The sequence below is a fragment of the Coloeus monedula genome, assembly GCF_965178545.1.
Source record: "Coloeus monedula genome assembly, chromosome: 5".
Lineage (NCBI taxonomy): Eukaryota > Metazoa > Chordata > Aves > Passeriformes > Corvidae > Coloeus > Coloeus monedula.
Window position 1 is genome coordinate 14,570,007 of NC_138785.1, and position 27,260 is coordinate 14,597,266.

The following is a 27,260-nucleotide window of genomic DNA, read 5'->3' on the forward strand; positions in this document are numbered from 1 at the left end:
CTCCCCGCCGGGTGGGCGCTGCGCTCCCGCAGCGCGATGTCGGCGCGGCGGCGGCGGAGGGCGGCTGCCGAGCAGGAGGAAGAGGAGGAGGAGGAGGAGAAGGCGGCGGAGGCGGGTAGCGACAAGGTGAGGACGCGCGGGGGCGGCGGCGGCTTTTGGGGCAGGGGAGCAGCGCTGCCTCCCCCCTCGGGCCCGGAGTGCTCCCGGCCCCGGCATCAGCGACCCTCCCGGGCTGTAACGCGGCCGCTCTCTCGGGTGGCGGGAGTGGGGAGAAGGCCAGGTGCCAAGTTAGGGGTTTCACGCGTGTGGGCCCACGCGTGCTTTACCCCACTGCCATTCCCCCGTGGCGAGACCGAAATGGGAGCGGCCGGGCTCTCTCCGGGCCGGCAGCGAAAGCTCAGCGCCGTAGCTGTGTGTCGTAGTTCACCTCTTGACGAGGGAGCTGATGGCGTGCTGTAACCCCAGCCGGCTGCTGAGCACCACCCTGCCACTCCCTCACACCCCTCACTCTCCCCCGCCCGGTGGGGTGGGGAGGAGAGTCAGAAAAAAAAGTAAAACCCGTTGGTTAAGAACAGCTTAATAACTGAAATAAAATAGTAATATTAATAAAAAGGGAGATGACAAAAAGGCGTATAAAACCCAAGGAAGTTCAAGTGGTGCAAAGTACAATTGCTTCACCACCACCACCTGCCCAACAACGAGCAGCAGTCAGGCTTTGTCAGCCAATACCCCCCAGCAGAGCCTTTGGCCAGTTCAGATCAGCTGCTCTGGCCACGCTCTTTCCTGGCTTCTTGTGTACCTCCTCGCTGGGCAGAGCACGGGAAGCAGAAAAGTCCTTGACTTGGGCTAAGCGCTGCTCAGCAAAGCCAACACATCGGTGTGTTATCAACATTATTCTCCTGCTAAATCCAAAACACAGCACTGTAGCAGCTACTAGGAAGAAAATTAACTCTGTCCCAGACGAAACTGGGAGACCGGACCAGGCAAAGAGCATGCTTCAGTGTGGTTGGGCCAGTCCAGTAGCATGAAAACTAACTCGGAACAGTGATCTGCTCCATTTAAAGGCTGTGTCAGCATTTCCGCAGCAACTCTTTCTGCTTTATGGCCTGTTAAGTGATAGGCATTCACCTCTGGCCTGGAAAGGACTTACAGTATGACATTTCTGCAAAGGCAAGAGGTTTTCAACATACTAAGTCTATGCATCAAGTTCATTACAGTGGCAAAACAGCCACAGTGCTGTTCTTTTGTTTGCTGTGGCGTTAAGGCTTATCTCTACAAAAGCTAAGCACATCACCACATCACAGTTGCTAATTGTCTGAATAAAATGAAAGAGAATGCCCCATTTGGGTAACTGGAATTAAAGTTTTTTAAAAAAGCTTTCTGATTGCTAAATTGAGGTAGCAATACGTGTGTGTTTACTTGAATCAGTAACTGCTTAAACTTGCATGGATGTCGATGTTGCAGAGTGTGTAGTCTGCCTTAGGCATTGTGGCAAGTAACTGGAAAGTGAAACTCAATACATTTTGTTCTATGCTTTGGTTGTTTTAACTCAAAGCCAATGAACTTGCAAATTTGTAGTGCTGTACTGCATTGAGGGCTGTGATCACATAAGGTAGTGTTTAGACTATAGCTGTGCAGAGTATTTCTCTGTAGATGAGAATTAACTTTTAAACATAATTTCTTGTCACTGTGTGGTCCAAAAGCTGTTTTTCTGTGGAGATACTCTGGTTTGCTTTATTTTGCAGGGGAAGCTTATTTCTGAGGTGTGCAGTGAGCTGCCTTCAAAGAATTTTCACCGTTCAAAGCCTCTGCTTCCCAGACCTCCAAAGGGTGCCCCTAAAACTTGCTAATGTTACTCTTGGTTTACCTGCGTGATTTTTCGGAGAGGAAAATGCTGTTCTTACCTACAGGCCTCCTGTGGTTTTACTCTAGCTGCTCCACAGCCTAGTGTTTGATCCCGTTTTGGATGGTGTTGAGCAGACAGGAGGCTGGTGCTGTGTATGCAGCCAGGATGCTGGTTACAGGAGATGGATTTCAGTGTGCATACATTTGTGTTCACTTGAACAACAGATAAGGAAAGCCTTTTCCACTGCACCAGATACTTTCTCACAGATTATTTGTGGGATCCTCTGTGTTCCCACTTGAGTTGTTCAACCTATCTGCAGCGTGCCCAGCACTGTTGACCCTGTCACTGGTGGCTCGCAAGTGACAGTAAGGATAATTTTACATATTAAACTGCCTTTAGTGCCATTGGTAACTGTAGAGGTAGACCGGTATTTTGTACTGCGGTTTCAATCAGTAGGTCACAGTTTGGGACTCTGTTTTGAATATGAGCACACAGGTAATGTCTGCTGTAGGTGATTTGATGAGCAGCATCTGCTCATCAAGATTCACAGGTGTCACATTATACAGTTTCCTAGATGGTTATCATTCTGCTCTATCTCTTGCCTGGCCTTTACAACAAGTGGATACTTGTATTGTCCTCTGCCTATTTAGAAATTACCTATTTGGTGTGGTAATCCTGTATTTGGACTCAAAACTGGTTCTTTGGTTGATAACTACTCAGGATAGCCATGATTAAGTGGGTTTGCACTGCTTTCTACTATGCAGCTCAGAAACATCACCCTCTTCATCACTTGTAATGAAGGAGAAATCTTGTTTCTTTGGATGGTATGTGCTTCTGCTCTTGTTTGCCCAAACCAAGCCTTCCAGATATACAAAGGCAACGTGAACCTTTTTTTTTCCCAAGAATCCCTCTCTGTTTGTTGAAGAACTCCAGAAACACTAAATATGTCTGAAGGTTTTTCTGTATTCTACTTCGAGCCCTGTTTTCAGTGTGCTATCTGGTACTTTTCATGTTACGCTTACTGTGTCCATAGATGCTCATTTCCTACTGAATTTAAGTGAAGCTGTTGGGTTTTTTTCCTTGTTTTTATCACTAATTGGAAACTACTGATAGCTGTTTCTACACTGATATAATTTCAAAGGAAAGTAAAATTCCTTGGTTTTGTATGAAGGAATATGATATACCTTTTGTGAAGCTTCTTGAAGTTCCTAAGCTCTGCAAGTCTTTGTGTTTCCAATTGTTCACTTGCTTGTTGAGCTGGTGACATTTTGCAAAATTGCTGTGAATATGCCTTTGCCCTACAGGGCCCTGCAATTTCACAAGTTTGTTTTTTCTTTGTGTCGTCCTGTAGCATCCAGGAGTGATTTTTTGGTTGTCACTTTCTTTCTTCCTGCTGCTTGCCTTGGGTGCTCTTTTCCTAAGAATTTCTGGTCAGAGTGCCATCGTAAATACTCTGTGAGCATTGGGAGAAAGAGGAATGACTTGGCATTCAGATACTTAATATGTATAAATCAATTAAAGATTTACAGGCTGATCTGCATGTGTTCATGCTCCTTTTAAATTTTCAATTGTTTGCATTCTTTACTAAAAAGCAAGAGACAGTGCTTTCAAATGCTTCCAAAAAATTAGTGTATCCTGGAAGTAATCACAGAGTTATTCCTCTTCGTACTGTACAGAGTTGCCAGAGTAGGACAGGGGGGAGTAAGTGTGATCATACTGCATTTCTGGCTGTTAATTATTTGTAACTACAACAGGCTTGGAATCACTGAATGCTGTTTCTCTTGCTGTATTGAAAAAGCTGTTTCTGTTCCATGGGACAGCCCTTCCAGGGAATCAATTGCCAGATAAGTTGCTCAGACCTGTGAAGCTCAGTTTGGCACTTGGATCTTTGATGTCCAAAACCTCACAAACCTGCTGGGAGATAAATGAAATTCCAAATTGCGGTATAGCCTATGGTGGATCTGTCTGTCTGTCATGGATCACTTAGTTACTTCACTGGGCTTACTTCTCCTGGAGTACCCTGAAAAGGGATCAGTTTAATTTTCACAGAGAAGTCTGACCTCTATCCTTTCTGTTACAAACAGGGTAATAATAAGGGAAGACTATCTCCAAACCCCATTTTCTTGGAAATGGTGGTGAATTAGTACTAATGCAGAGAGCAAAGGGTCTGTAGGTTCCAGTTTTTGATTCTGTATGTACAGGTCTCTTGCCTGTGTTTCTACATGTGTCAGGCTTTAATAGTTTGGAAAAAAAAGGTTTCATTATTCAGGATCTTTTGATACTTTGATATCTTGGCTTCAGAGGAAGGTATCAAGGTACACCTAATTAAATGCTCTACAGTGTGTTCTAACTGAACTGTTGACTTCACTATGGAACTTGTGAGAGAGACTGCCGAAAGATCAAAGATGGAGGAGAAAACTTACTTTGAGTATCACTTAGACTTATAAAATGACAATAATGAAATTCTTTTGCTTGTTAACTTTTTCGCATAAATTTTTGGACAGTGTCTTCATTTTCTCAGTTGCTCTTCATGGAGATACTACATTCTCAAAGAAGAACATATTTGCTGTCCACTCAGGAGTTCCTTATGGTGTCCTGGAAAAATGCCGTACAAGAGGATCATTGCAAGTGGCTTTGTAACCAGAATAATTCTGGTGCATGGTTCACTTGGCACGTATTAATTGTAGTGGAGGGTGTGTGGTACAAAACAGCAATTCAGAAGTGTGTGGCCTTTTAGATGATGAAAGATGGAGATGTCTATTTTTTCCTCCATGGCATATGGCTGTATTCTGTGAGCTGTTGCAAAATAGCCAGCGAGCAGAAATCCACATGGAAGCTTAATTTATGGCAAGATGTCACATGTTCTGAATTCTTGGTATGGAGGCTCAGGCTCTTGAGTTTCCCCCTTTGTATGGCCAAGTATTTGTGGTCTCGTACAGAAGATTTAGCATAGGGGTGAAAGTCTTGTCTTTTGAGAATACCAAACTTAAACTGTCTACCTGTTACAGACACTTTGGGTGTGAATCAAGCAGGCAGGAGTGGCACACTTTGTGTATAAAAGATTCCGTCACCTGCAGTTTGAAAACTCTAGGAAAAAAGTCCAAACACCTTGGATAAAACACTTCTTTTAAAGTTGGATTTGAAAGGTTCCCTAGGCACTTAGTACAACCTGTGCTGGTTTCAATTAACCTTTGAAAACCTGGTAAATACCTGCTCACATTATGAAACCCATGGCATTTCCCGTGGACCTTCACAGGTCCTTGATGTTACTGTGTACTAAGCTTGGCCATATCTCAAATCTGAAGAGCAGGAGAAGGAAGGACTGCTTGGGTTTGTGCTGAACTCCAGAAGTGCTTCTACAAGGTCAAGCTGCAGTAGCAAGGCTCTTGAATTTTTTTTTTTTTGAGTGCTTTTATAGTGATTAACTTAGTGTTTCCTTCCGTAATGATTATTGTTATTTGTGGCTATAAACTGGAATGTTTGTAATCAATCACGTAAAATAATTTAGAAAATGATTAGCAAGAAAGTCTTGTCCCCCAGTGATGGGGTTCTAAGCACTTAATGATGCAGAAGACAATTAACTAGCTTTTAGTGAGCAATGTCCTCTTTCACTCCTGACTTTACAAATTAAATGCCTTATTCAGGAAATTGTTGTGGCTGTGATAGCGGTTAACTGGAAAATAAAATATTCATGGTAATTTTTGAGGTATGTTACACAGGGAAGTTGAAGATAGTTGAGGTGTTGATTCCCACTGTTTACTGTGGCAATGTAAGGTGAAAAAAATGCACCAGGTTCTATGCAACTTGCAGGTTGCACCAGCCAAACTTCCATGAGCTACTGAAAATCACATCAGATAAACACAGATGCCTTCTTCTGAAAAAAGATGTGCTCTTGTGAATTCAGATGTTAGAAGTAGCAAATTTAAAATATTGGTTATAATGAGGTACTTATAAGCGATAGTGTTGTGTTAAAGATCAGAAGGACAAAACTAAGTATGATTTTTTTTTTTAATTGTTTAAACACAATTGTTTTCTGCAATATCAAAATGGAATTTAAAAGTTTGGGGATATTCTTAGTTCTGTGTGCTCAAAAGAGAGAACATCGCCACCGTTTGCAAGCAGGGATTAATATTAAAGGCGTTAAGTCATGGTCTTAGGGCCAGGATTACTGCCCGTCATCTGCACAGTGAGTAGTGTCTCCTAGGGCTGTACAGACAGCTTGCTGCACTCCAGAGCAGGTCACAGGAGTTGGAATATAGCTTTGAGAGAGAGCTGTGATCCCCCCAATTGCATCTATAGTTAATTTCCTAGGCTATGGTACAACACTGTGAGAAACACCTCTGAATAGCAGGGTTGCGAGCGTGGTAATTTTCTATTTTGTTTATGTGCTTTTTCAGGCATTCTACAGATTTTCTGAAGTCTGGACCATAGCTTATTTGCTCTTTTTACTTGTATTAATTATAGGCAAAGTCTGCCTCATAATTATTCAGTTGTGGGGTTTCAAGGACTGGGGAAGCATTGATAACCTTTTTGAACGAAGTAAATGGTGTAAAATCGAGAATTTAATCTTGGGCATGTGTGTGGTACATCAAGTGAACGAGAAAAACCCAGGCCTAACGTAAAAAAAAAGGGAGGATGTACCCGCTTGCCTTGTGCATGTGTATAGTGCCAGCTCACTGTCCCAGGTTCTAAATGGTTAAAAGCACTTTCTAAGAGGAAAGGATGGTGTTTTCCCTCGGATTGGTGTCGCTGGAGAGCCTGGGGAGGGTCCGAGGTTGGAGGCTGCCTGCAGCACCCTGGTCAGCTCCTGACCCCTGGCCCCTCTGCAGCCACCTCTGTCCAACCCCGAGCTGTGGGCTTGGCCCTTGGCTTTGGGCGACCAGCTTTGGAAAACCTTATATTCTGCCTTGTGTTGTTTGCAGAGGCCAGGCACTGGACAGAGGTTACACCGAAGTGCTGCTGCAGGGAAAAGGCCGTGGATTATAAACAGAGTAACCACCCTGGGCTTGGGTGGGATGGCTGGGGGTGTAGGCACCTAAATTCTGTGGTGTCTTGTAGTGGGGCAAAAGAGAGGATATACCTCTGCTGGCTTAGAAAATGTGACAAAAATCCTCGGAACAAGGGGAGAAAATAATATTGTTAAGGAAAAGTAGGAAAGGAAAGCAGAAGTTTCTAATTGATGGAAATAGATAAAGGAGAAAGAACTGAGATGAGGAAGCTGGAAAGGGAGAGAGATGGAGAAATAGCATATAGCAGTGGAGAAGAAAGTTTTAAAACACAGTTACTTAACAGTCCGCAGAATTGTTAAGAACTGATGAACTTGAGGCAGCAGGGCAGGCTGGAAGCTGTTTGAGATTGTAAGAAGGTGAGGCGAGTCAGAGAGGTCAGGAGGAAGTTCAGGTCTCAAGAGAGCCAGACGCTGAGCTAGAGATTGCTCTCTGCATTACTGCTGTGCCAGGGCTGAGTGCAGCTTTCCAGCTACCTGGAGCTGTGATGTTTGCAACATACAGAACTAGTGAAATCACCCTTTGTGTTGGCTTTAACTGAGGGGAAAAAACAGTCCTGACAGCGTGCTCTGAGCATTGGTGACAATTTGTACATTGTCACCAAAATATGTAGTGCCTGTTTTGCATTTGGGTGAGACACACAGTCTGTCTGGATGATGTCTTCCCTATCAGTCCTCAGCGAATACTGAAGAAAGAACCGTAGTGTTGCAGTCATACAGAAAATTATTTTGAGTAATACTGTGTCCATGAGACACTTGGTCACTTCACAGCTTGGTTTTGGATTGCTCCTTTCAAGCCTGAGGGTTCAAGCCCCACCATATATAAAGCTTTGCCAGCAACCTCTTCTCATTGTATAAAGGGACTGTTTGTTCATGCATTACATTTTCCATTTTTTCTTCTTAGTGTGACATTAAACCTTCCCCTTGTTCCACAGAAGGGTAGTTTGAGATGTAGATGAGGCAATGTGTTAGGGGCTTGGGGATTTCTGGAAAACTCCAGTATTCTGTGTCAGCTGTAGAATGTCTGAAAATGTATATCCTTGAAAAAGTGATGTGAAGTTTCTTGAGTACAGCAGGTAATGTCACAACATCCAAGTACAGGCCTTTTTATAAACACAGCCATATACTTACCTCCTACATCACCTACAGTTTCACTAGTACACCGTTGATGTCTTTTAGAAGGTAATGCAGGTATTATCAGTTCCTAAAGTAATGTTTGGCTCTGAATACTGTTTTCTGACACAATAGCTAATAATCTTTCATGTTGTATTGAGTTTTCTGATAGTTTTATTTTTCTTGTTGTGATAGGAAGTGGATTTGGAAGAAAGACTTTGTGAGTTGGACCTTAGAAGTGATTCAGATATTCCTGATGTTCCTCCACCAACAGACAGCACTCCAGAAATCCTCAAGAGGGCTTTGTCAGGCTTGTCTGCCAGGTACAGTGAAACAAAGAGCTCTCAAATTTAACAGCTGGTGGCTAAAATTCATACAAATTATGCTGCAGTTTTAAGTCTTTCAAATTGTACTGCAGTTTTAAATTTCATATGGTAAACGTGAAAATTTCAAGGATAAATTGTTGCTGGATATTATTGATTTATTTATGCTTTGATAGTCCCTTCAGTGGAATATTTTTTGCATACACCTGTAAATTACCCATTACATGCTTTTCTAAGTAAACATAGTTTACATAAACATTTACTGAGTCTGAACATTGCAATAACATGGGCTAAAAAATTTGAATTACAGAATGATTATTTCTGGAGGTTGTAATGAACTGATTTCCTACCTCCAAGATTGAGAGGGGAGTGGTTTATGAATGAAAAGATGTGTAAATTCTCAAGATGAGGTTTGCTAGATTTTTGACATTTCCACTTCTAAATAATTTGCTGTACAGTTAAATACACCATAGCTGATATGGTCGTATTTTTTAAAGCATTGTTTATTTTTTTTTCCTGATGTTTCTTTTAAAACGTAGGTTTCTACCTCCAGCCTCTCAGGAGCTTGATGGCCAGCAGATGTGTATGTGTATGTGTATAGATAGACAGATAATTGTGTTGACCTGCATAGGCATGAAGGCTGTCAGATAAAGTTCTTTGTATAATTTTTTATGCAGTCCCTTTACAACACCTGATCAGTCAAACCCCTTTGGGGCGAGCAAGTTGCATTACGTTTTTTTCACTAATGCAATGAAAGAGCTTTTAGGTGATAGATACCAAAAAACTATCTACTAAAGTGAATATGAGTGTCATATATGCCTTATGCTCAATGTAACAAACCAAGCAATACACTGATGCCCTGTGCAATACAACGTGTGTTTCACATGCAGCTTAGGTCTCACAAAGTCAAAGGAAGGATCTCTAATCTGAACTATAATTAAAACCTTCCAAATCCTTGTAAAAGAACTGGTCTCCAGGAGATATCTCCAATAGCAGTGTGAAATGAGTTTTTTGCCTTGCTCATTTTGTAATCTGTTGTCCATTTCTGTTACAAACAGATGTAATGTTTCAGGTTTTAAAAAGCCTGTTTCTAAACTGCACCAGCTGTGAGCAGAATATGATATTCTCTATTGCCATCACACTGTAAGGAGTGTCTAGTTTCAGAGTTTTCTCATTGGGTTAAATGTGGAAGTCTTAGGTCTCCAAATCAGACTTGTTCCAAAGGGCATGGTGATACCTCAAAGCCTGCAACTAAGAGGTGCAGGTGAAACCTTTCCTGTTTCACATGCTTTAAATTCTTTATTGGAGTGTTTGCACAAAGGTGTACAAAGGGTGCTTTGAGTGAAAAATTAAATTCTTGGTGCTTTATGAATGCTAGAGTTGAAATTACCTGCCAGTTCAGTAGCCAGCAGTCCCAGCAGAGCTGTTGTCATCATGTGCAACATGAGTGGGTTGCACTGTAACTCTCAGAAATATGGATACTCTTTGTATTTGACCTCTGAAAGAAATAGTATCTATAACTTTCTAGCGGAGAGTTAGGATACAATAAACTTGGCAGGTGGCTTCCTAAATTCTGGAGCTTCTTGTCCTACTGAAGCTGTCTTTCCGGTGCTGTGCTTGCCAACACCCCCAAGATACCGTGTGGTATTTTAACATTACTCATAAAGGAAGCTGAGTTCTTCTGAAGGAGGCTTGCTCACTATGGATTTGCCACTAGGGCCAAGCTGCTCTGTGTGTACCCACATCACAGAGGAACATAAAACATGTTGTGATAAAGCCTCTTCTGCCTCTGTTCTGATACTTAAGGCAAATCCAATTAGTGGCTGTAGCTACCATTAACCTGTCAATGAGTCAAATCCTTGAAAATCAAATTACTGCAGTTGAAATTTACATTAGAACTGGAGTCTGATTCAAAACTAACACTGAATCAGGTGTATCTCCTGATGCAGCAATGAAACACAAGACTGATGGAAAGCAAAACATTAGAAAGAATGTCTTGAGGCTTACAGTAGGGAGCTTTGTGTTTAGCAGTGACTTGTGATTAGTTGCTTCAGTGGACATTGAGAGGAAATGGCCTCAAATTGTGCCAAAGGACATTTAGGTTGGATGTTACGAAAACTTAATTTAGGAAAAAGGTTTGGAATTAAACCTCTGGAGAGGTTTAACTTAGGAAAAAGGTCAAGCATTGGAACAAACTGCCTGGGGAACTGGTGCAGTCACCATCCACGGAGATATTTAAAAGATGTGTAGATGTGGCAGTCAGGGCCATGATTTAGTGGTGGACTTGGCAGTGCTGGGTTAATGGTTGGACTCAATGGTCTTAGATCAACTTAAATGATTCTATGATTCTGTGGTAACAGAAATTTTTATTCCGTTTTCCTTAGGTAGCCAATAGCAGCTGCAAAGGTCTACAAGGACAAAAGAGTACAGCTAGTTTGACCCACCAATCCCCATTGTTACATATTCTCCTGTCCTGATTCCAGTGCTGACAAGAGCACAGGACTGCTTTCAATAGATAACCCTCTACTGGGCAAAGAGCTACTTTACTGCTTTAGAGAATTGGTGATCACTTGTTTGGAGGTTTTGTTGTGTGGCCATTACTCCTCAAAGAATAATTTGCTTTTTACCTGGCAGCCTTTCTTTCATATGCCAGCCTTTTCATGGCTGGGCCCCCATCAGTCTTGCAGCTTATGTGATGCTTTTTGAGGGTCGTGGTGTATCTTCACAGCAGCTTCAATGTGGGGGTTGTACCAATTCATTGCAAATGACACTTGGCAGGGTTGAGGCAGCACAGGGGAAGAAGAAAGGTGTCTAACTTCCATTTTATTTTACTATGCATCTTGTTTAGTTGGACAGTTGCTTGAGTCTGTGTTTCTTGCTATGCATTTGATTAAACACAAAAAATTCTGCTATTCCCACAGTTTCTAATATGGTTTAGTCTCTAGCTAGCAGAGGAAGTGGAATTTATTTTCATTTATAACTGCTTGCTTTTAATTTTTTTTTTAAATAGATGGAAAAATTGGTGGATTCGTGGAATTCTCTCCCTCGCTATGATTTCTGGGTTTTTTCTGATTATATATCTGGGATCATTTATGCTGATGCTTCTGGTAAGTTTATTTAAATGCGTTCTTCTGTTCAAGAGTTACTTGATCTCTTCATTCATCATGCCAAGCTGAAAGGAAACTGCACAGACAATTCAGAGCAATTGTCTTTTATTTCTGTAAATGTAAATACTTTTGAAAAACACTTGACAGATTCACAACTGGACCTTGTAGATGAAGAACTTTTTATATACTGTAATTACTTTTTTTTTTTTAGGAGTTAAAGTAACCCCAAGAAGTTGAATCACTGTTGCCTTACTTAACTACTATCATCCATTTCATTGACTAGTTTGTATGACCTACTGTTGCACATTGAGGTTTGTTTTAAAAAGCAAACAAACAGAAATCAGACTAAAACCAACCCAAGAAAAACTCCAGACAGCAAAAATCTAAAATAAAAAAATAAGAGACAGGTGCAATTTTGACGCTAAGGAAAGCAGGCAGCCCTGGTCGGTCTGCAACCGGCACTGAAAGGCTTTCCTCAGACATGCTCCTTTAATTCTGTATTTCTCTATGGGGCTTCGTTGTGGCCTTGCATTTATCTGTAGGTTGGAGCTAGATCCCTTTCTAAGGTACAGGCAAAGTGCATTTTTAGGTCATGAAGTGCAATACTGATGAGGAAAACAATAGTTATAATATTCTTCATACATGCTGCATAGCATGTCAGCCTTTACTGCTTCTTTGCATCATTTTAATTGCTGGTATTTTTATGGAATGGTGGTTTAACTATCTTTCCCAGTCATGGCAAGGAACAGGCAGGAATGTAGCCTTTAATGGGCTGAAATTGGTCCTTCTAGGTAACTGTTTCAATTTTTGACTCTAAGTTTGTTTAACTGCCAAAATGTGAATTTACTTCCTTCTTGGCCTCCTGTGAGACAATTTTTGGATTGATATTCCTGGAAATATTTAGGTTGGGAAAGACTTTTAAAATCATTGAGTTGAACTGTTAACCCAGCATTGCCAAGTCCACCACTAAACCATGTCCCCCAGTCCCACATCTACACGTCCTTTAAATATCTGCAGGGATGGTGACTCAACCACTGCCCTGGACAGCATCTTCCAAAGCTTGACAGCCCTTTTGGTGAAGAAATTTTTCTTAATATCCAATCTAAACCTCCCCTCCCATCTAAATTGAGGCCATTTTCTTTTACTTGTTACTTAGGAAAAGAGAACCAACCCCTGTCCCTGTCTCCCAGCTCAACAACTGGTCTTACCATTAAAGACTGAGGCAAAGAAAGCATTAAGTACCTCAGCCTTCTCCTCATTCTTTGTCACTGTGTTTCCCCCTGCATCCAATGAAGGATGGAGCTTCTCCTTAGCCCTTCTTTTGCCTGTGATGTATTTATAGTGGTGGTTTTTATTGTCTTTTATGGCAGTAGCCAGATTAAGTTCTCATTGGGCTTTGGCCCTTCTCTTCCTGCATAACCTCACAACATCCTTGTAGTTGTTCTGAGTCACCTGCCCCTTCTTCTGAAGGTCATAAAACCTAGTGTCTTGAGAGACTGGAATGCTATTTCACCAGCATTATAGTCTGCATTGCAGTTTCTACAGCTGATTTAGTCTGGTTTATACTTCCTGCTTTCAGATGAATGACATAACAAACTACTAATTCATTGTCTTATTCATGGAGGATTTTCTTTTCTGTGTGTGAAGAAACAACAAAAAAAGCCCTTTTAAAGTGCAGGTTGCTGTAAAGAGATTTTTTTTTCCCCCTGCAATCCTTCCATTAGTAGTCTCTTACATTTGAGAATGATGATTATGAACAAAAAGGAACTCATCAATTTGCAGGGTGATTTTGTGTATCCATGGTATACAGTCGGATTGCAATCATGGGCAAAGCTGTTAAGACATGAACCAAAAAGTAATTAGTTACTATAGAATTGTAATAGAGTTCTTCTTTTGTGCCATAAAGCAAAAAGTCTGTTTTCTAATATGATGAGCTGTTAATGAAATTGATATTTGAGACTACGTAAAAAGGAGAATGGAGGGAAAAAATGGTCTGGTTCATGAATTATTTCATTTTGGTGGAATAAAATAGCTTATATTTAAATAACAGTTATGATGATAAAACTGAATCTCAGTACTGGGACTGAAGATGCCCAGAGACTTGTAGGAAGAGTAATCCAGTGAGGTTTGGAGGACAAGACCTGAGACTGCCCTGAAGAGTTGGAAAGTATGTTCTAAATTTGCTGGCTACTCAGGTAACAGGCTTCCATGGCTTGGACCCCGGTGCCCTTTCCCACTGCAGGGTGCAATCCTGCAATGTTGCTCTTCCTTGTAGCATTTAAGTTTTATAGGATAGGCCAAGCAGAAGAAAGAGCACAAGGTAGGGGAGCTTCAAAATTAACTCGTTGGGGTGGTGTAAGACTGTTTAATCTGTGTTCACACATTGAACAAGATGAAATGTATTGATGAATGCAGGTGGTAAGAGGATGCTGCAAAGCCTTGTGTGCTGATGTGCACCAGGAGCGTGGGCAGGTTCTTGCTCCTGCATGGGATTACCCATGGCCTGGGTTTGGCAATTCCATATGTCTGGGTAGGGTGATCTGCTTGGAGACTCGGATTGGACAGAAGTGGCAGAGTCTTCTGAAGCCCAAAGGCATGACAGGACATACTGCCAGACTTGGGCCAGCAATGCAGGGAAGCAGTGAGGTCAGCAAAACAAAATGAAGGCCTGGGAGGATGCAGCATTCAGACCTGGGTTAGACGAGCTTTGCCTCTAATCATAAATGCTAATTGCCCTTAATGACATGCTTGCAAGTGGAAGACCTGGGTGTCTAAGCTGTGTTGCACAGCTAGTTTTTTGCATTGGGCCTGGAAAATATTTCTTGAATTAAATGTAAAGATAAAACTTAGCCAAAAGAAATAGGAGAGCTTTCGTTACAGGAAGCACTTCTGACCTGCTGCTGTCAAACTGTTTTAATGCAGAAAGGTCAGGAGCTTTCCCTTGTTTCATGAATATATTTTTGAAGCCAGCCCAGTGTGGGATTTTTTTTCTTTATGTACAGTGGTTTGGAGATTTTTTTAAGTTTTAAACAGAGCTTAGTTTTCCTTGGATTTGCTTTGAAGCTGTTTTCTGAGTGGAATTTGACTTCAGAATAATATCGCCCCCTTAATGCAGGCTGCAGTGCTCCTTACTGCCTGTAAGAAACAACTGCAGCATATTTACAAAGTTTTTTATTTCTCTTATTTTAGGTCTTAAGCATCCAAGTGAAGTGTTACCATGAAATCATTACTATTGGTTACAGAGTCTACCACTCGTATGACTTACCATGGTTTAGATCCCTCAGCTGGTGAGTAGCAAGCCAGAACATCAAGAAGCTGGGATGTGAAACTTAAATCATCTTCTTCCTCTCCTGTTGTGGTGTAATGACAGCTTTGTGGGTCATGTGCAGACATAAAACTTCACACCTGTCTCAAATACAGAATTCTGTGGTTGTGTTCCACCTGTGAACTTGGACAAGTCAGTTGGCCTTTCATTACTTGGTTTTTTTCCTTGTTATAAATAAATCCTTGTTTGTTTTGTTTTTAAGACTTGCATTTAGTATATATTGTCTTATTAAAATAACTGTTAGCTGTTGCATATTGCAGGTACTTTTTGCTGTGTGTGAACTACTTCTTTTATGGAGAGACTGTAGCTGATTACTTCGCTACATTTGTGCAAAGAAGAGAACAGCTGCAATTCCTCATTCGTTACCACAGGTTTATATCTTTTGCACTCTATTTAACAGGTAAGTGCAGGAAGTCACAAAAATGGAAGAACTTTGTGCTGCATTTGCTTAGTTAATTAAAAAGAGATATATAATTGCTCCTCATCTTTATGCACTTTCAGTTTCTTTTTCCTCTTAATGCTTGAGGAAATGAGGTGTTTGCAGTTACATTTTTCTCATGAAAAGATGAGTACAAATTTTGCATTCACTGAGAAGAAGAAAGCAGCCTAAACAAGTAGATGATCTTGAGACAGTTAAGATAATAGTGCTCAAAAGAGGTTGGCAAGCATTAAATTTGATTGCTGAAGACCTGGTGCTATTTTGGCAGGCTGTAGTAATGACTTCTATGTGTAATTGCTGTGCTGGATTGATTCTTTATTGTGCAAGTGTTCTCCTAGGGCTCCAGTAATAGGATTTACTAATATATTTTTAAACTGATTAGTCAAAGTGCCTGAGTCTTAATTTTGTCTGCAAGATATTCAAATACTTGCCTCATGGGTAGATTTCCTCCCTGTCCAAAGAAAAAAAATTTAAAAGCCTCTTCTCTAGGAAGAAGAAACACAAGCTGGCTCTCTTGTGGGGTATTGCTTCGTGAACATGTAAATATGTTTTTTCAGCAATGCAGTTTAGCATAAAAGTAAATCAGCTGAATACTCAGATTGGCTTAAGGGTCAGGGGTCTGCTATGCTACAAATACTTGTAAAGTGTACTGAGAAACCTGATCTTTGTGATGAACTGTCAGTTTGTCTATTGTTGGGGGTTTTTTCTTAAACCAAAGAAAAATTCTGCTCAGTGCTTAGATCACAAACTTGAAACCAGCTTTGCGGAACTTGACCTTTTTCAGCGGCTTTGGCTTGAGGAAACTAACTTAAATAATGCCTTGTGACCTGGTGAGGGGAGAGATGAGACAAGCCAGGCATGAGCAAAAGGAGGAGGCAGAGCATAGCAGAGCCCCTTGACATTGGGATTATGGGGTCACTTAGGGACTATCACGAGAATTCAGGGTCTTTTGAGGGCCTCTGACCTCCACTGGCTCAGGAAGTTGTCCTGGGAGAGAAGGCGCTGTATTAATCCCCCCGAAAGTTCTTTTTGGTCAGCTGAATTCTCCAATACCTGTGCTTCCCACTTGCATTGCATGCAGCCATATGCCTGCCTGGGGGAAAGGGGCAAGCTGGTCTTTTCCTTTCATTTATTTCTGTTAGTAATTCAAGACCAGTTTGTTCACCTAGCTTTTGAGTGGTTTTTAAAAGTCATGATCTCCTTTACTAAAAATAGATGTCCACAATGGGACCCTGTATGTGAGATGGATGCTCTTTACTGATGTTAGCTAAACCTGTGTTAACTAAATCATAATCTTGTATGAGAGTAATTCTATATGTACACTTAACTGCATATAATTCAATGCTTCTGGCAGCAAAGGGATTAAAACTGCTTCAATGGAAGAGAATTACTGGTATATCACAGTGTCATTGAATATAAGATGGTACAAACTGCACTTGCTTTGTTTTACAGGATTCTGCATGTTTGTTTTGAGTTTAGTGAAGAAACATTATCGTCTGCAGTTTTACATGGTGTGTATTACCCACTTTGCTGTGGCCATTCACATTATGAATGTCACTAGAAACAGTCATGTCCATATGTTCATAAAATAGTTCAGAAGAGGGGTGTGAAAAATGTGCTTAAATTGAGAGTAACATGAAATCAAGTGGTGTTGGACTGTATCTGTTCACCTTGCAGATTATTATTATTATTATTCTGTCCCAGGATGTGGCCTTTCAGTCAGTACAAGGTGTCCTTGGTGAGGCCTTGCACACGTCCAACATGATATGTTTCCCTTAGTGATAGGCTGATATGAAAGAGCTTGCTAGAGGAGGGGGATGCATCTCCCTGCCAGGTCTGAAGCTGAACAGTTCAGCATTGTGTGGAAAGTGGTTCTTGTGACTCAAGTGTTGTTTTCTAGAGGCCCCACTGAAGTACCTACCATGAAGGGAACTTGATCTTAACCCCTGTGTGGAATATTTATTCTGTGACACTTCACAGCTGTTCTGGTCTTCTGCTCTGCAGTGTCTCAAAAATGTCTTTTAACACATTGATGTGTTAAAAGAAGCAGCATTCTCATCTCTCATATTTGTCCCCCTAATAATCAGCATAGTAGCTAAGCAACAGCACGAACCTTTTCTTATGTGTATCTTATACATTGAAAACTAATTTTGTAACATTACAGGTTCAAACCAAAGCAAACAAAACACCCAAAACAGACCCAAAACACCCCACTGACAGTGCCCCACCTCCCACTCCTATATAGGAATGATCAGAAATCACAGTGAAACAGCAATGCAGTACAGCTCCTGTCTTGAGAGAACTTGAGCAATCAGGGCATTGCACAACTTTAAAGATTTCCTAAAGCTCTGGGAATGCAGTTAACCCCTCTGTTTCTCCACTACTTTAGGTAACACTTTACCATTGAGGATCCCCAATTGTAGACTAGGACTTAACTGAGCCTTGTATAAGCATGTAAAAAAAATCTTTTACTCAAAATAATGCACCCTGTTTGTAGGAGAACTTGCCTCACAGTGAGATGCAGCTTTTCTAGAGGGATAGTCTTTTATCTTCTAATCTGTAAAAACACCTCCTCATCTTCAGATTGGCACAATGTAAATGTATTAACTTGCCATGTTCTTTTTACCTTTTTCCTATTCTGGAAAGAAGGTGAAAATGTGTAGTGTCAGTCACATGACTTGGTGTCTGCCCAGAAAACATTAAAATGTGACTACCCAGGAATTGCAACAAAACAGAGGGAAGCCATATATCTACTGTGTGGCAACACAGTGTTTAGGAAGAAAAGGACAGTCTATCCCATCCCTGGAAGTGTCCAAAGCCAGGCTGGATGGGGCCCTGATCAATCTGGTATAGTGGAAGGTGTCCCTGCCTGTGGTGAGGGGGTTGGAACTATGTGATCTTTAAGGTCCTTTCTAACCAAACTGTTCTGTGATTCTAATAGAGTAGGCATTTGGTTTTAGGGGGTGTTCCAATGTCAGTATACAAATACTAAAAATTTTGCTGCAGAGCTGCTTTAATTAACCAGCAATTAATATTTTCAGAAATAGTCATTTCTTGTACCCCTCCCCCCCTCAGCCTTCTCAAGTTGTCTGCGTCTGGCTGCAATAGGAAAACACATGTGGTAAGAGAATTAAGAAGTAGGACGTTTTGGGTGTTAAATGGCCCAGAAATTTAGAGTGCCTAAATTCGTTGTATCATGAGAAAACTACCAGTTCTTGATTTAAAGGTGTTTGGAAAATAAAATCTACTGCAGAATCTTTACTGGTAACCTGTTTGGAAACCACTTTATTGTACACTGGCTCTACAGATTAAACATCAAGTACATACAGTAGTACTGAACTAAATGGTTGTTTAAATGACCATGCCCTTAAAAACAAACACTTTTAATTTTTCTAATCCTCAGAATTTTCATGTTTCATAAGAGTATTCTGTTATGAGAGAGATCCACATCTGTGTAACATGACTCTTTCATGAGTAGTTCATTGCCATTTTATTGTTACAGTTCTAACATGTCTGTTGTATGTATATACAGAATATCACATTGCTTAAACTTCTTTGCTGCTTTCATGCTGGAGGTGTATGTCTTACTAAATCAGGTGTTAAACTGTTAAAAAATTCTGGGTGGAGGTAAGTGATGGAGAAACCTGCTAAAGTTTCGGAACTTGCTTCAGAAAGCCAGCTCACCTGTGATATACTGCATGCACACATCTCTTGCATTATCACTAGAACTGATCTTCCCAGGGAGCTCCTCAGCAGCTCTTCAGCAGCTCCTGTAGCCAGGATTTATGGAGGTGTACGGGTCGGTGTTTTCACTAACTGTTGTGTTGTTGCATTGTTAACAGTTCGCATGGACTCATGTCACTTTGCTGATCACTGTAACTCAATCTCATCTTGTCATCCAAAATCTCTTTGAAGGCATGATCTGGTAAGGGGACAGTAACAAACTGATTTGTACCTCTATTGCATTGAAAGGTTGGTTCTTTTGCAAAAATCTAGTTAGGGAATAATCGTGACAACAGTTAAAGCAGTACAAATTAAAGGAGTGTTAATGTCTAGTTGGAAGGGGAATTGGAGGAATTGGGAGTGATGAGGTAAAGCATATAGGAGAGGAAGCAGAAACCTCTATGTAGATTGACAGACACAAGTTTGACAGTTTTGAACAACCACTTCATTTACTTGCAAGGAATAGAATAGATTGCGTGCTAGGTCAAATAGTTTCCACAGCATTTTGCTGAATGGATGAATATCCAGCGATTCTTTTGCAATTACTTGGGAGCTTTGGGTTGCTCAGAGCTATAGAAGTTGGACCATTTAATTTGAAATCCCCAATCTGGCCACATTCCCTGCACCCTTCCCTGTTCAAATAAATTCAGAGTGCTTAAAATATTTTAAGAGTTTTAATCTTGATTATTGTTGGGCAATCTTTGTGCCCCATTTCCAGTGATACATTAAATTTTGGCAGTGCAGTTAAACTTGATTACTTAAAGCCTCTCCTCAGAGAGTGGGTGTGTTTTCCTACCCCTCACTTCTTCAGGGACAGGGTAAATTTCAAGTCAGGAAAGAAGGAAGAAGCACATGGAAGATGGTTTGTGTTCTTCCAAGGACATAGTGCTGTATGTTCTCCTCTTCCTGAAATATGTACATCTGGGGAGATGATTGCAGACAAGGCATGCTTAGAAAGAAAGCCCAAAGCCTTTGACAAAGTTTCTGTATACAAATTCCTTTTGTAGTGATTATATTCATGTGTCAAAAACTGAACCTAGTTGCTTTGCTAGCCTACTATTTCTTATTGCTACTCTTGCTAGACAATTTGGCAGATGATCAAAAAATCTGACTTTTAGCTTATTAATACATCTGTACTTTGAAAAGGAGAGGAAAAAAAAAAGAGAGCTTAACAGGCTTGAATAACAACTTCAGATGGGGTCTGCATGCAAAGAACACTTAAAAAGCTGCTCCAAACTGACAAGAGGGGGAAAAAAATAAAAGGAAAACTCCTTTTTTAGATTTAGCTGTCATTTAAACTGTTCAAGTAATTTGCTTGTTTTGATACTACCAAAAACATTAACATGTTTATATCTGTTGATTTCTTCTTACCTGTGGTACCAGTCTTTAAGCCTTATAGGAAAAAGCCAGCCTGTTCATATTTTAAGCTCATGCACCAAAATAACACTTTAACTTGAACTAACATGAATCTGTAATGATCTTCTTGGCTGAAGACTAAAACCAGTGTAGCTAAATGTGGTGCTCATGGGGGAACGGGGTGAACACATTATGAAACATAATTCCTTCCAAATACTGCAGAAAAATTTCCCAGAAAGAAATTCTGCTCTTTCAATTTTTGTCTTGTGTTTAGGTTCAGGCAGTTTTTCTCTGTGAAACTTTTAATGTCTTTCTCTAGGTTTCTGGTTCCAATTTCAAGTGTTATCTGCAATGACATTGCCGCTTATATTTTTGGATTCTTCTTTGGCAGAACTCCATTAATTAAGGTAGGTGCTTAGGCACTTCCTCACTAACAAGCTTTTACAATTTATAGCAATTTTGTTACTTGTTCAAAAACATGTTAATGGAAAAAAATACTTTACCCTGTACTGCATGATTCACATCTTTGCTAAAAAAGCTTAAGCTGACTATCCTGTTCCTGAAAACTTGTATATGGGAAACTGGGATTAATGTGAATGTGATACTGGCATTACAGGATAATACAGTTTGAGCCTATTGCATCATCATTTATAACTGCATTCTTTTGGGATTTCAGGTGCAGGTTTAGCTGCATGCTTACTGCACAAAAACTTTAATTTGAAATAAGCCACTGGGTCATATATACCTGCTCCTCATTCAGTCTTGTTGACTGAGAAGGTCTCAAGCTTTTATCTTCCTATTCTGGTAGAATATGCAAGACCCCACACAAAGCTATGAATTATTTCATGATGTTGCCATGTTAACTTTTGGAGATTTAGTTGGTTCTGATATTAAACTGCCCTTAAATTGAAAATGTGATAGAATTTGGTGAAGAAAACAGCTTGGCACACTGGTCTCTCTAGCTATCTAGTTGTGTATTGGTTATCCAGCCTGTCTGCAGGAAGCTGGTGTCTCCTGAGGAGCATCCCCAGCAGTGGTTGTGTCACACCCAGGTTTCTGGCACTATCTAAATGAGCACTTGCTTGCAGAGCTCTGCAACAGAGCTGAGGTGTGCTCATGCAGATTTCCCAGTCTTCTGCTTGAAAGGAGTTCAGCTGCTTAATCTGGGTCAGATCCGGCCAGCAGCAGACTCCAATCAGGAGAAGCAGGTGGGATGGGAGCTCTCCTTTCCCTCAAACTGCCCAGTGGCACTGACAAAAATGTGGCTTTTTGCTACCTTGCCTGGGACAGGTCCTTCTATTTATCATGTTCAGTAGCTGCAGCTGCTGACATTCAGTATTTCACACAAACCTTTAAAAAACCAAGTAGGAGCTTAATTTGCACAAACAAGATCAAGAAATAGAGTAAAAGAGGTGCAGTGATGTAACTGATGGACTAACACTATCTCTTTTGTGCCCAGCTGTCTCCAAAGAAGACCTGGGAAGGGTTCATTGGAGGCTTCTTTTCCACTGTTGTATTTGGATTTATTGTAAGTAACCACAGTACACTCATAGAACCATAGAATGGTTGTGTTTGGAAGGGACCTTAAAGATCACCTCATTACAATCCCCCTGCCATGGACAGGAACACCTCCCACTACCCCAGGTTGCTCAGAGCCCATCTAACCTGGTCTTGAACACTTCCTGGGATGGGAATTTCCTTGTATAGATTCAGTCTTCATATTTTTACTTGAAATAAAATTGCTGATAACTTTGGTTATCTCAAACTGCTGAAAGCCTAAGAGTTAGGGTGGTTTTTGGCTAGGGAATTCTGCCAATTCGTAACTAGCTGGAAAGGATAGGCAAGGTTTTAACCTCTCCTGAATAGATAATATTGCCCATTTTTTGCCATTGCTGTTACAGTATCTGGAATAGTTTTATCTGTTAGTTGCATCCCTATTTTGAAACTGAAGTTTATCAATAGCATTATTTATGCTTTGTGAAGTAGTACTTTCATGTTACATGGTTTGTAATGACATTTCTCCTGGAAAGCAGTTTATTCTAATGATATGCACAGGTGATAATACCAGCATAAGTAGCTGTTGTGACAAGTAATTTGTCACCAAGGTCAGCAGAACTCATAAGAGCCAAACTTAGTAGAAGAGATATTCAAGTTTTAATGGACAAGTGAACTGCAAAAAATTATGAGTGGATGACATTTTTGGGTTTTATAAGGCAGAAACGTCCAGTAGATACAATTCTGAGAGATAGGAAAAGGAAAACAATTTGGGAGATCATCACTAAGCTCATTGAACATCTGCCTTGTTGAGGCATCCTCTAGTTTAAACAGGACAATTTTTCTCCATTCTGTGTCTCTTACTAGAAAGATTTTTATTACCCTGAGTTTGTGGTGATAAAGCCATTCATTAAGCCATGATTTTTGAGTGAAACAACAAATGTCTAATTCAGGAGTTCTTGTTTTGCTTTTCAGTTTTCCTATTTTTTGGCTCAACATCAGTACTTTGTCTGCCCTGTGGAATACAACAGTGAAACCAACAGATTTGTGACAGAATGTGAACCTTCTGAGCTCTTTCAAATGAAGAAGTACTCTGTGCCACCATTGCTTCAGGCTGTGTTGGGATCGGTAAGGAAAAAACCCAGGCTTTGGTTAAAATTGAAATCATGCTTCCCAGCTTAAATGGGTTTCCAAACCATTTTAGAAGGGTATCTGAGTGCTGGTAAGGCTGGAAGAGTAAGAACTGGATCAATGCCATGAGCCTCTCCATAATTCGTATGGTGGATGTGGTCACCCAAGCAGGATGGAAATGCATGGTTGGAGTCACCCGAGGGAACATGTCTGTGTTCTCGTGGCCTGTATTCTCTTTGTGCTGGAAATGGATGCCACTTAGGCATTTTGCAGACCTATTTTTGAAGAAAAACCTTTGAAATATTTTTGTGGGAAGTGGACAAAGGCTTGTTATGGCCCGAATTAGTGGCAAGCTGAAGTAAGCCTGTAGAATTTCATTCTCTTTTCAGCTAGCATGTAGCTGCTGTTAGGATTGGAGTTTTACTGTCTTCATCACATAGCATCCTGTATGTTAGTGCCACTACTTCCACACCGAGTGGAAAAGAACTACCAGCAGTAGTTCCATGAAATGTAATCTCTGACCCTTTAAAATATGTAAGCTTAAAATGCCTACCATTAAACATTTTTAAACACAGTGTTAATTATTTTTCTTGTAGGAAACAGTGAATATGTACCCATTTCAGATGCACAGCTTTGCACTGTCAACATTTGCCTCATTAATTGGGCCATTTGGAGGATTCTTTGCCAGTGGATTTAAAAGAGCTTTCAAAATCAAGGTGTGTAATGAATCCTGTAAGGTGGTTTTGTTTTGGTTTTCTCTTTGGATTAGATAAATTGGTGGGGCAGGGTTTAGGGTTTTTCTAAATCATTCATTGTAGTAGCTGGAGTTTCTACTAAGTTGTGATGATGTTTGAGCTGGTATTTAGCATCAGAAGCAGGACTTTGTTTTATCAGATGTGTGTGTGTGTGTTATTCTTCAAACTTGCACAGTCAGCATGTGACGTCAGTGCTGGAAATCTAAGAATAATGTGTAGTTTGGTCAATAATTACTCTTCCAAGTCAGTTTGCAGAAGTGGTTTAGACAAGCAAAATGTGAGATATTATAGTTGACATGAAAGGCAATCTGTAGAACCGCTGACAGTGGTTTACCCTTCAGATTGTGGCTGACTGGTTTTTACCAGTGGTATTTGTGTCACCAGCAGAGCCAGGTGTGTCAGGCTCACCAATGCATGAGATGTTTGGCTTTGCCAGTACAGTGCTGCCTTGTAACAGCAGTGTGTATTGGCAAATTATGTGATCTGCTACCCTCTGTTTATTGCAAGGTGAGCACTGTCGCTCGTGTCAGTGTTGTCCCTGGCTGGTATTAAATGGCAGCAGGAATGTGGCAAGAGGGCAGCCCCAAATTTTCTCCCAACCTTCTTTATGTCTTGGTAGGACTGCTGTAATTCTTATCCTGTTGCTTGTTGTTGTTCATGTTGTTATTATGTTGTTATTCCGTATGTCCACCAAGCTGGCATGTGCTTTGCACAGAAATGTGAAAACCTCTCTGTTTGTGCTGAATTCCTGTACATGTGCTTGTACTGACCCCTCTTTCTCATGCTGGTCCCAGCAGCTTGCCCAGCAGCTTGCTGGCCACAGCACTCTTGTACCTGTATGGCCAGGTAGCAAGAGACTGTGTGAAGAAGGAATGTGGGATGAAAAAAATGCTGCTGAAAAGCAGCACTTATTCTTAGATTAGAATATTAAAAAGTAGATTCTTTTTAAAACTTCTGGGCCCCAAAGTGATGACCAAAGGACTGTCGGGAAGTCAAGGATATTGTGGAGGTGCTGCTGAAGGCAGTGTGTCAGTTAGGTTAAACACTCCATGCCTGCCCAGCACTGGGCAGGACTAGTTTAACTTGCTCGCAGTCACCCCGCGTGACTGACTAAGGTCAGGGTTTTCACTCACAGAGGACACAAGTGAGTGTGGCTGACAGAAAGGATGTCTGAAGGTATTTTGATAGATAAAGCTGTTCTATAGACAAGATAGGTAACACAAAGGTAGTGTATGGAGCTTTGTTTGCATCAGAAATACATATTTTTAAAGTAGTGATCATTTTCACAATGTGTTTTTTGATTCTGTTAGATATATTTATATAATATGCATATATTACGGTTTTTAACTGTGGTAGAGGATAAAGCAAAAAAGATATTAAAGATGAGAATTAGATTCTGCAGAGGCAAAGAAGGACAGCCAGTATCTTAAGAGGTCTGCTTCAAAATGAAGTGTGTATAGGCACACCAGTGTTCTCAGTACTGGCAGACCTGCACCTGACCTACTGCTGTCCTCTTGTGCAATACTGTGGACAAGTTGCCTCTTCTCTTCTTTTTCTTCTCACCCGTTGACTCAGCTTTGCAGTTAAGAACTCCTTGAGCAAAGGAGCCTCTTGCTACCTTTTGGCTCACTGCAGTGAAACTGTGGCTTACTTGCAGCCCTGATGTGCTGCTGCCAAGTGATACATCGTTGGCATGTTCTGTGGGAACCACTGACCATCTTTTTTTTCCCCTCCCTGTCCTTCACACCCAAAAGGATTTTGCAGACACGATCCCTGGGCATGGTGGGATAATGGATCGCTTTGATTGTCAGTACTTGATGGCCACTTTTGTTCATGTCTATATCACCAGTTTCATAAGGTATGGTCTTTTTACAATATTAACTACTGAAGCATGTATAGGAGCTGTACCATAATGAATGCATGGGAGTTATGTTAGCATAGCAGAGATTGCAGGTTGTTAAATAGGATTTATGCAATCATTTCAAATACAGGACTATTAAGAAAACAATGTCCCTGAATAGGATTTTTGTCATGTTCAAGCTATGCCTTAATGTTTCTGTGACTGCTGCTGAAGGTAGCCTGTGTACCTGAAATACCAGGAAGTTTTGTGTAGCAGCCTATTAGAAGTTTTACTAGAATTTGCTGATTACAGAAGGGTGCAGGATGGGGTTTTAGGCAGAAGGGTTGTGCAGCATCTGCTTTCCCTGTGTGGTTCCTGAAGAGCCAGTAGGTTGTGAGACTGCAGTTCTTCCCGTGAGTTTCAGTATTTCTCAGTTGCTTGGCTTGGGATTTTCTGTTTAAGATGAAAATGCTGTGGTTAAAGAAAGGAGCCAACTTCCTAAAAATACTGCTCATCTTCTCTGAACCACACCAGCTTTCAAGAGAAATCATAGGAATCACAATTCTCTTACAACAGACAGTTTCTGAGGCAGGGGTGGGTCAAGGAGCCAAACTAAGACATGCCCTTAGTTTTGTAAATGCATATGGCTAAATAATTATTGGATACCTAATCAGCAACAGATTCTTTGCCTAATATTTGGTTCATCTAAGAACTAAGCCTGTAAGTAAGTGGCTAGCTAAAAATGAGGCTGTTATTTAGAAAAGCTTGGTTGAATTTGCAGTTTTCTTTACTGAGTTGGCCAATTTCCCATTTAGTTCAGTAGTACGTAATTTATCTGGCAGGCAACAGATACTAAATGAAGATCTGCTAATAAAAAACATTGATTACAGTGATAAAGGATGAATCAGGGAATCTTATTTGTCATAAACCTTCTTAATATCCCCATTTGACAGCAAATAGAAATGCTTTTTATTTCCTGTTTATATTGAGCTAAGAGTATGCTTTGCTAGTAATGCTGGCCTGTGCATCCTGAGGAGATAGACTGGGAGAAATCCATAACTTGTTGTCCCCAAAAAAGGGAATGCATTGTTTGGGCAGCAAGAAGAAATCTAAAAGACTCCTTAGAGCTGTTGTCACAAAAAAAAATTAATTTTTTTCATTGACAGGGGTCCAAATCCCAGCAAATTATTGAAACAGCTGTTGATACTTCAGCCTGAACAACAATTAAGTGTGTATAAAACCCTGAAATCTCACCTTGTTGAAAAGGGGATCCTGCAGCCATCTGTAAGAGGGTAGTTTGTCAAAACAGAGGACTAGAAGAAGACTCCATTTACAAGAAGCCTGTGGAAAAACATTGTAAAAGTGCGCATAAATAATGGCTAAAGGAAGAGTAGTTTGTGGTCTGGAAAAGGTGAATGTTTCCTGAAATGAATGTGAATGCTATGACTTCCTACTAGGACACTAAAGACCTCTTACTCCTAAAATAATTCAAATGCTTACAAAGTAATGGTACACATGCTGTGTATTTTAGTTCCTGAGGTGGATGGCAGCAGTCTTTCTTCAGCACCCAGCCTGACAGTCTTTGTATTTAAGAAAAAATAACGAAATTCACTGTACGTTTTTAATGAGTTATTTAAAACTGTGTATCTTAGCAAATACCTTTTTGGTCTCCAATGGTTACTGAAGTGTAAACACATCAGGCAGGCAGTAACTTCTATATAGGCTGGTGCTGAAATTACTATTGGCCAGAAAACACTGGCCTGGTCAAAGAAGTACTTCAAGCCTCCTGTATCAGACTACCCA

The 27,260-nt window shown here is 40.7% G+C and overlaps 1 protein-coding gene across 1 annotated transcript; it reads left to right on the top strand.

Moving 5' to 3' along the window:
• On the top strand, window positions 1-26,753 carry CDS1 (CDP-diacylglycerol synthase 1; the record flags this gene model as incomplete). The annotated part of the gene is made up of 13 exons (XM_082282417.1): window positions 1-126; window positions 8,160-8,287; window positions 11,298-11,394; window positions 14,584-14,681; window positions 14,980-15,119; window positions 16,611-16,669; window positions 19,001-19,083; window positions 20,557-20,644; window positions 21,697-21,765; window positions 22,707-22,859; window positions 23,459-23,578; window positions 25,372-25,475; window positions 26,624-26,753. The coding sequence occupies exons 1-13, from the start codon at window positions 37-39 to the stop codon at window positions 26,751-26,753; spliced, it is 1,359 nt and encodes a 452-aa protein (XP_082138543.1). The 5' UTR covers window positions 1-36.
• Between the last annotated feature and the right edge of the window lie 507 nt (window positions 26,754-27,260).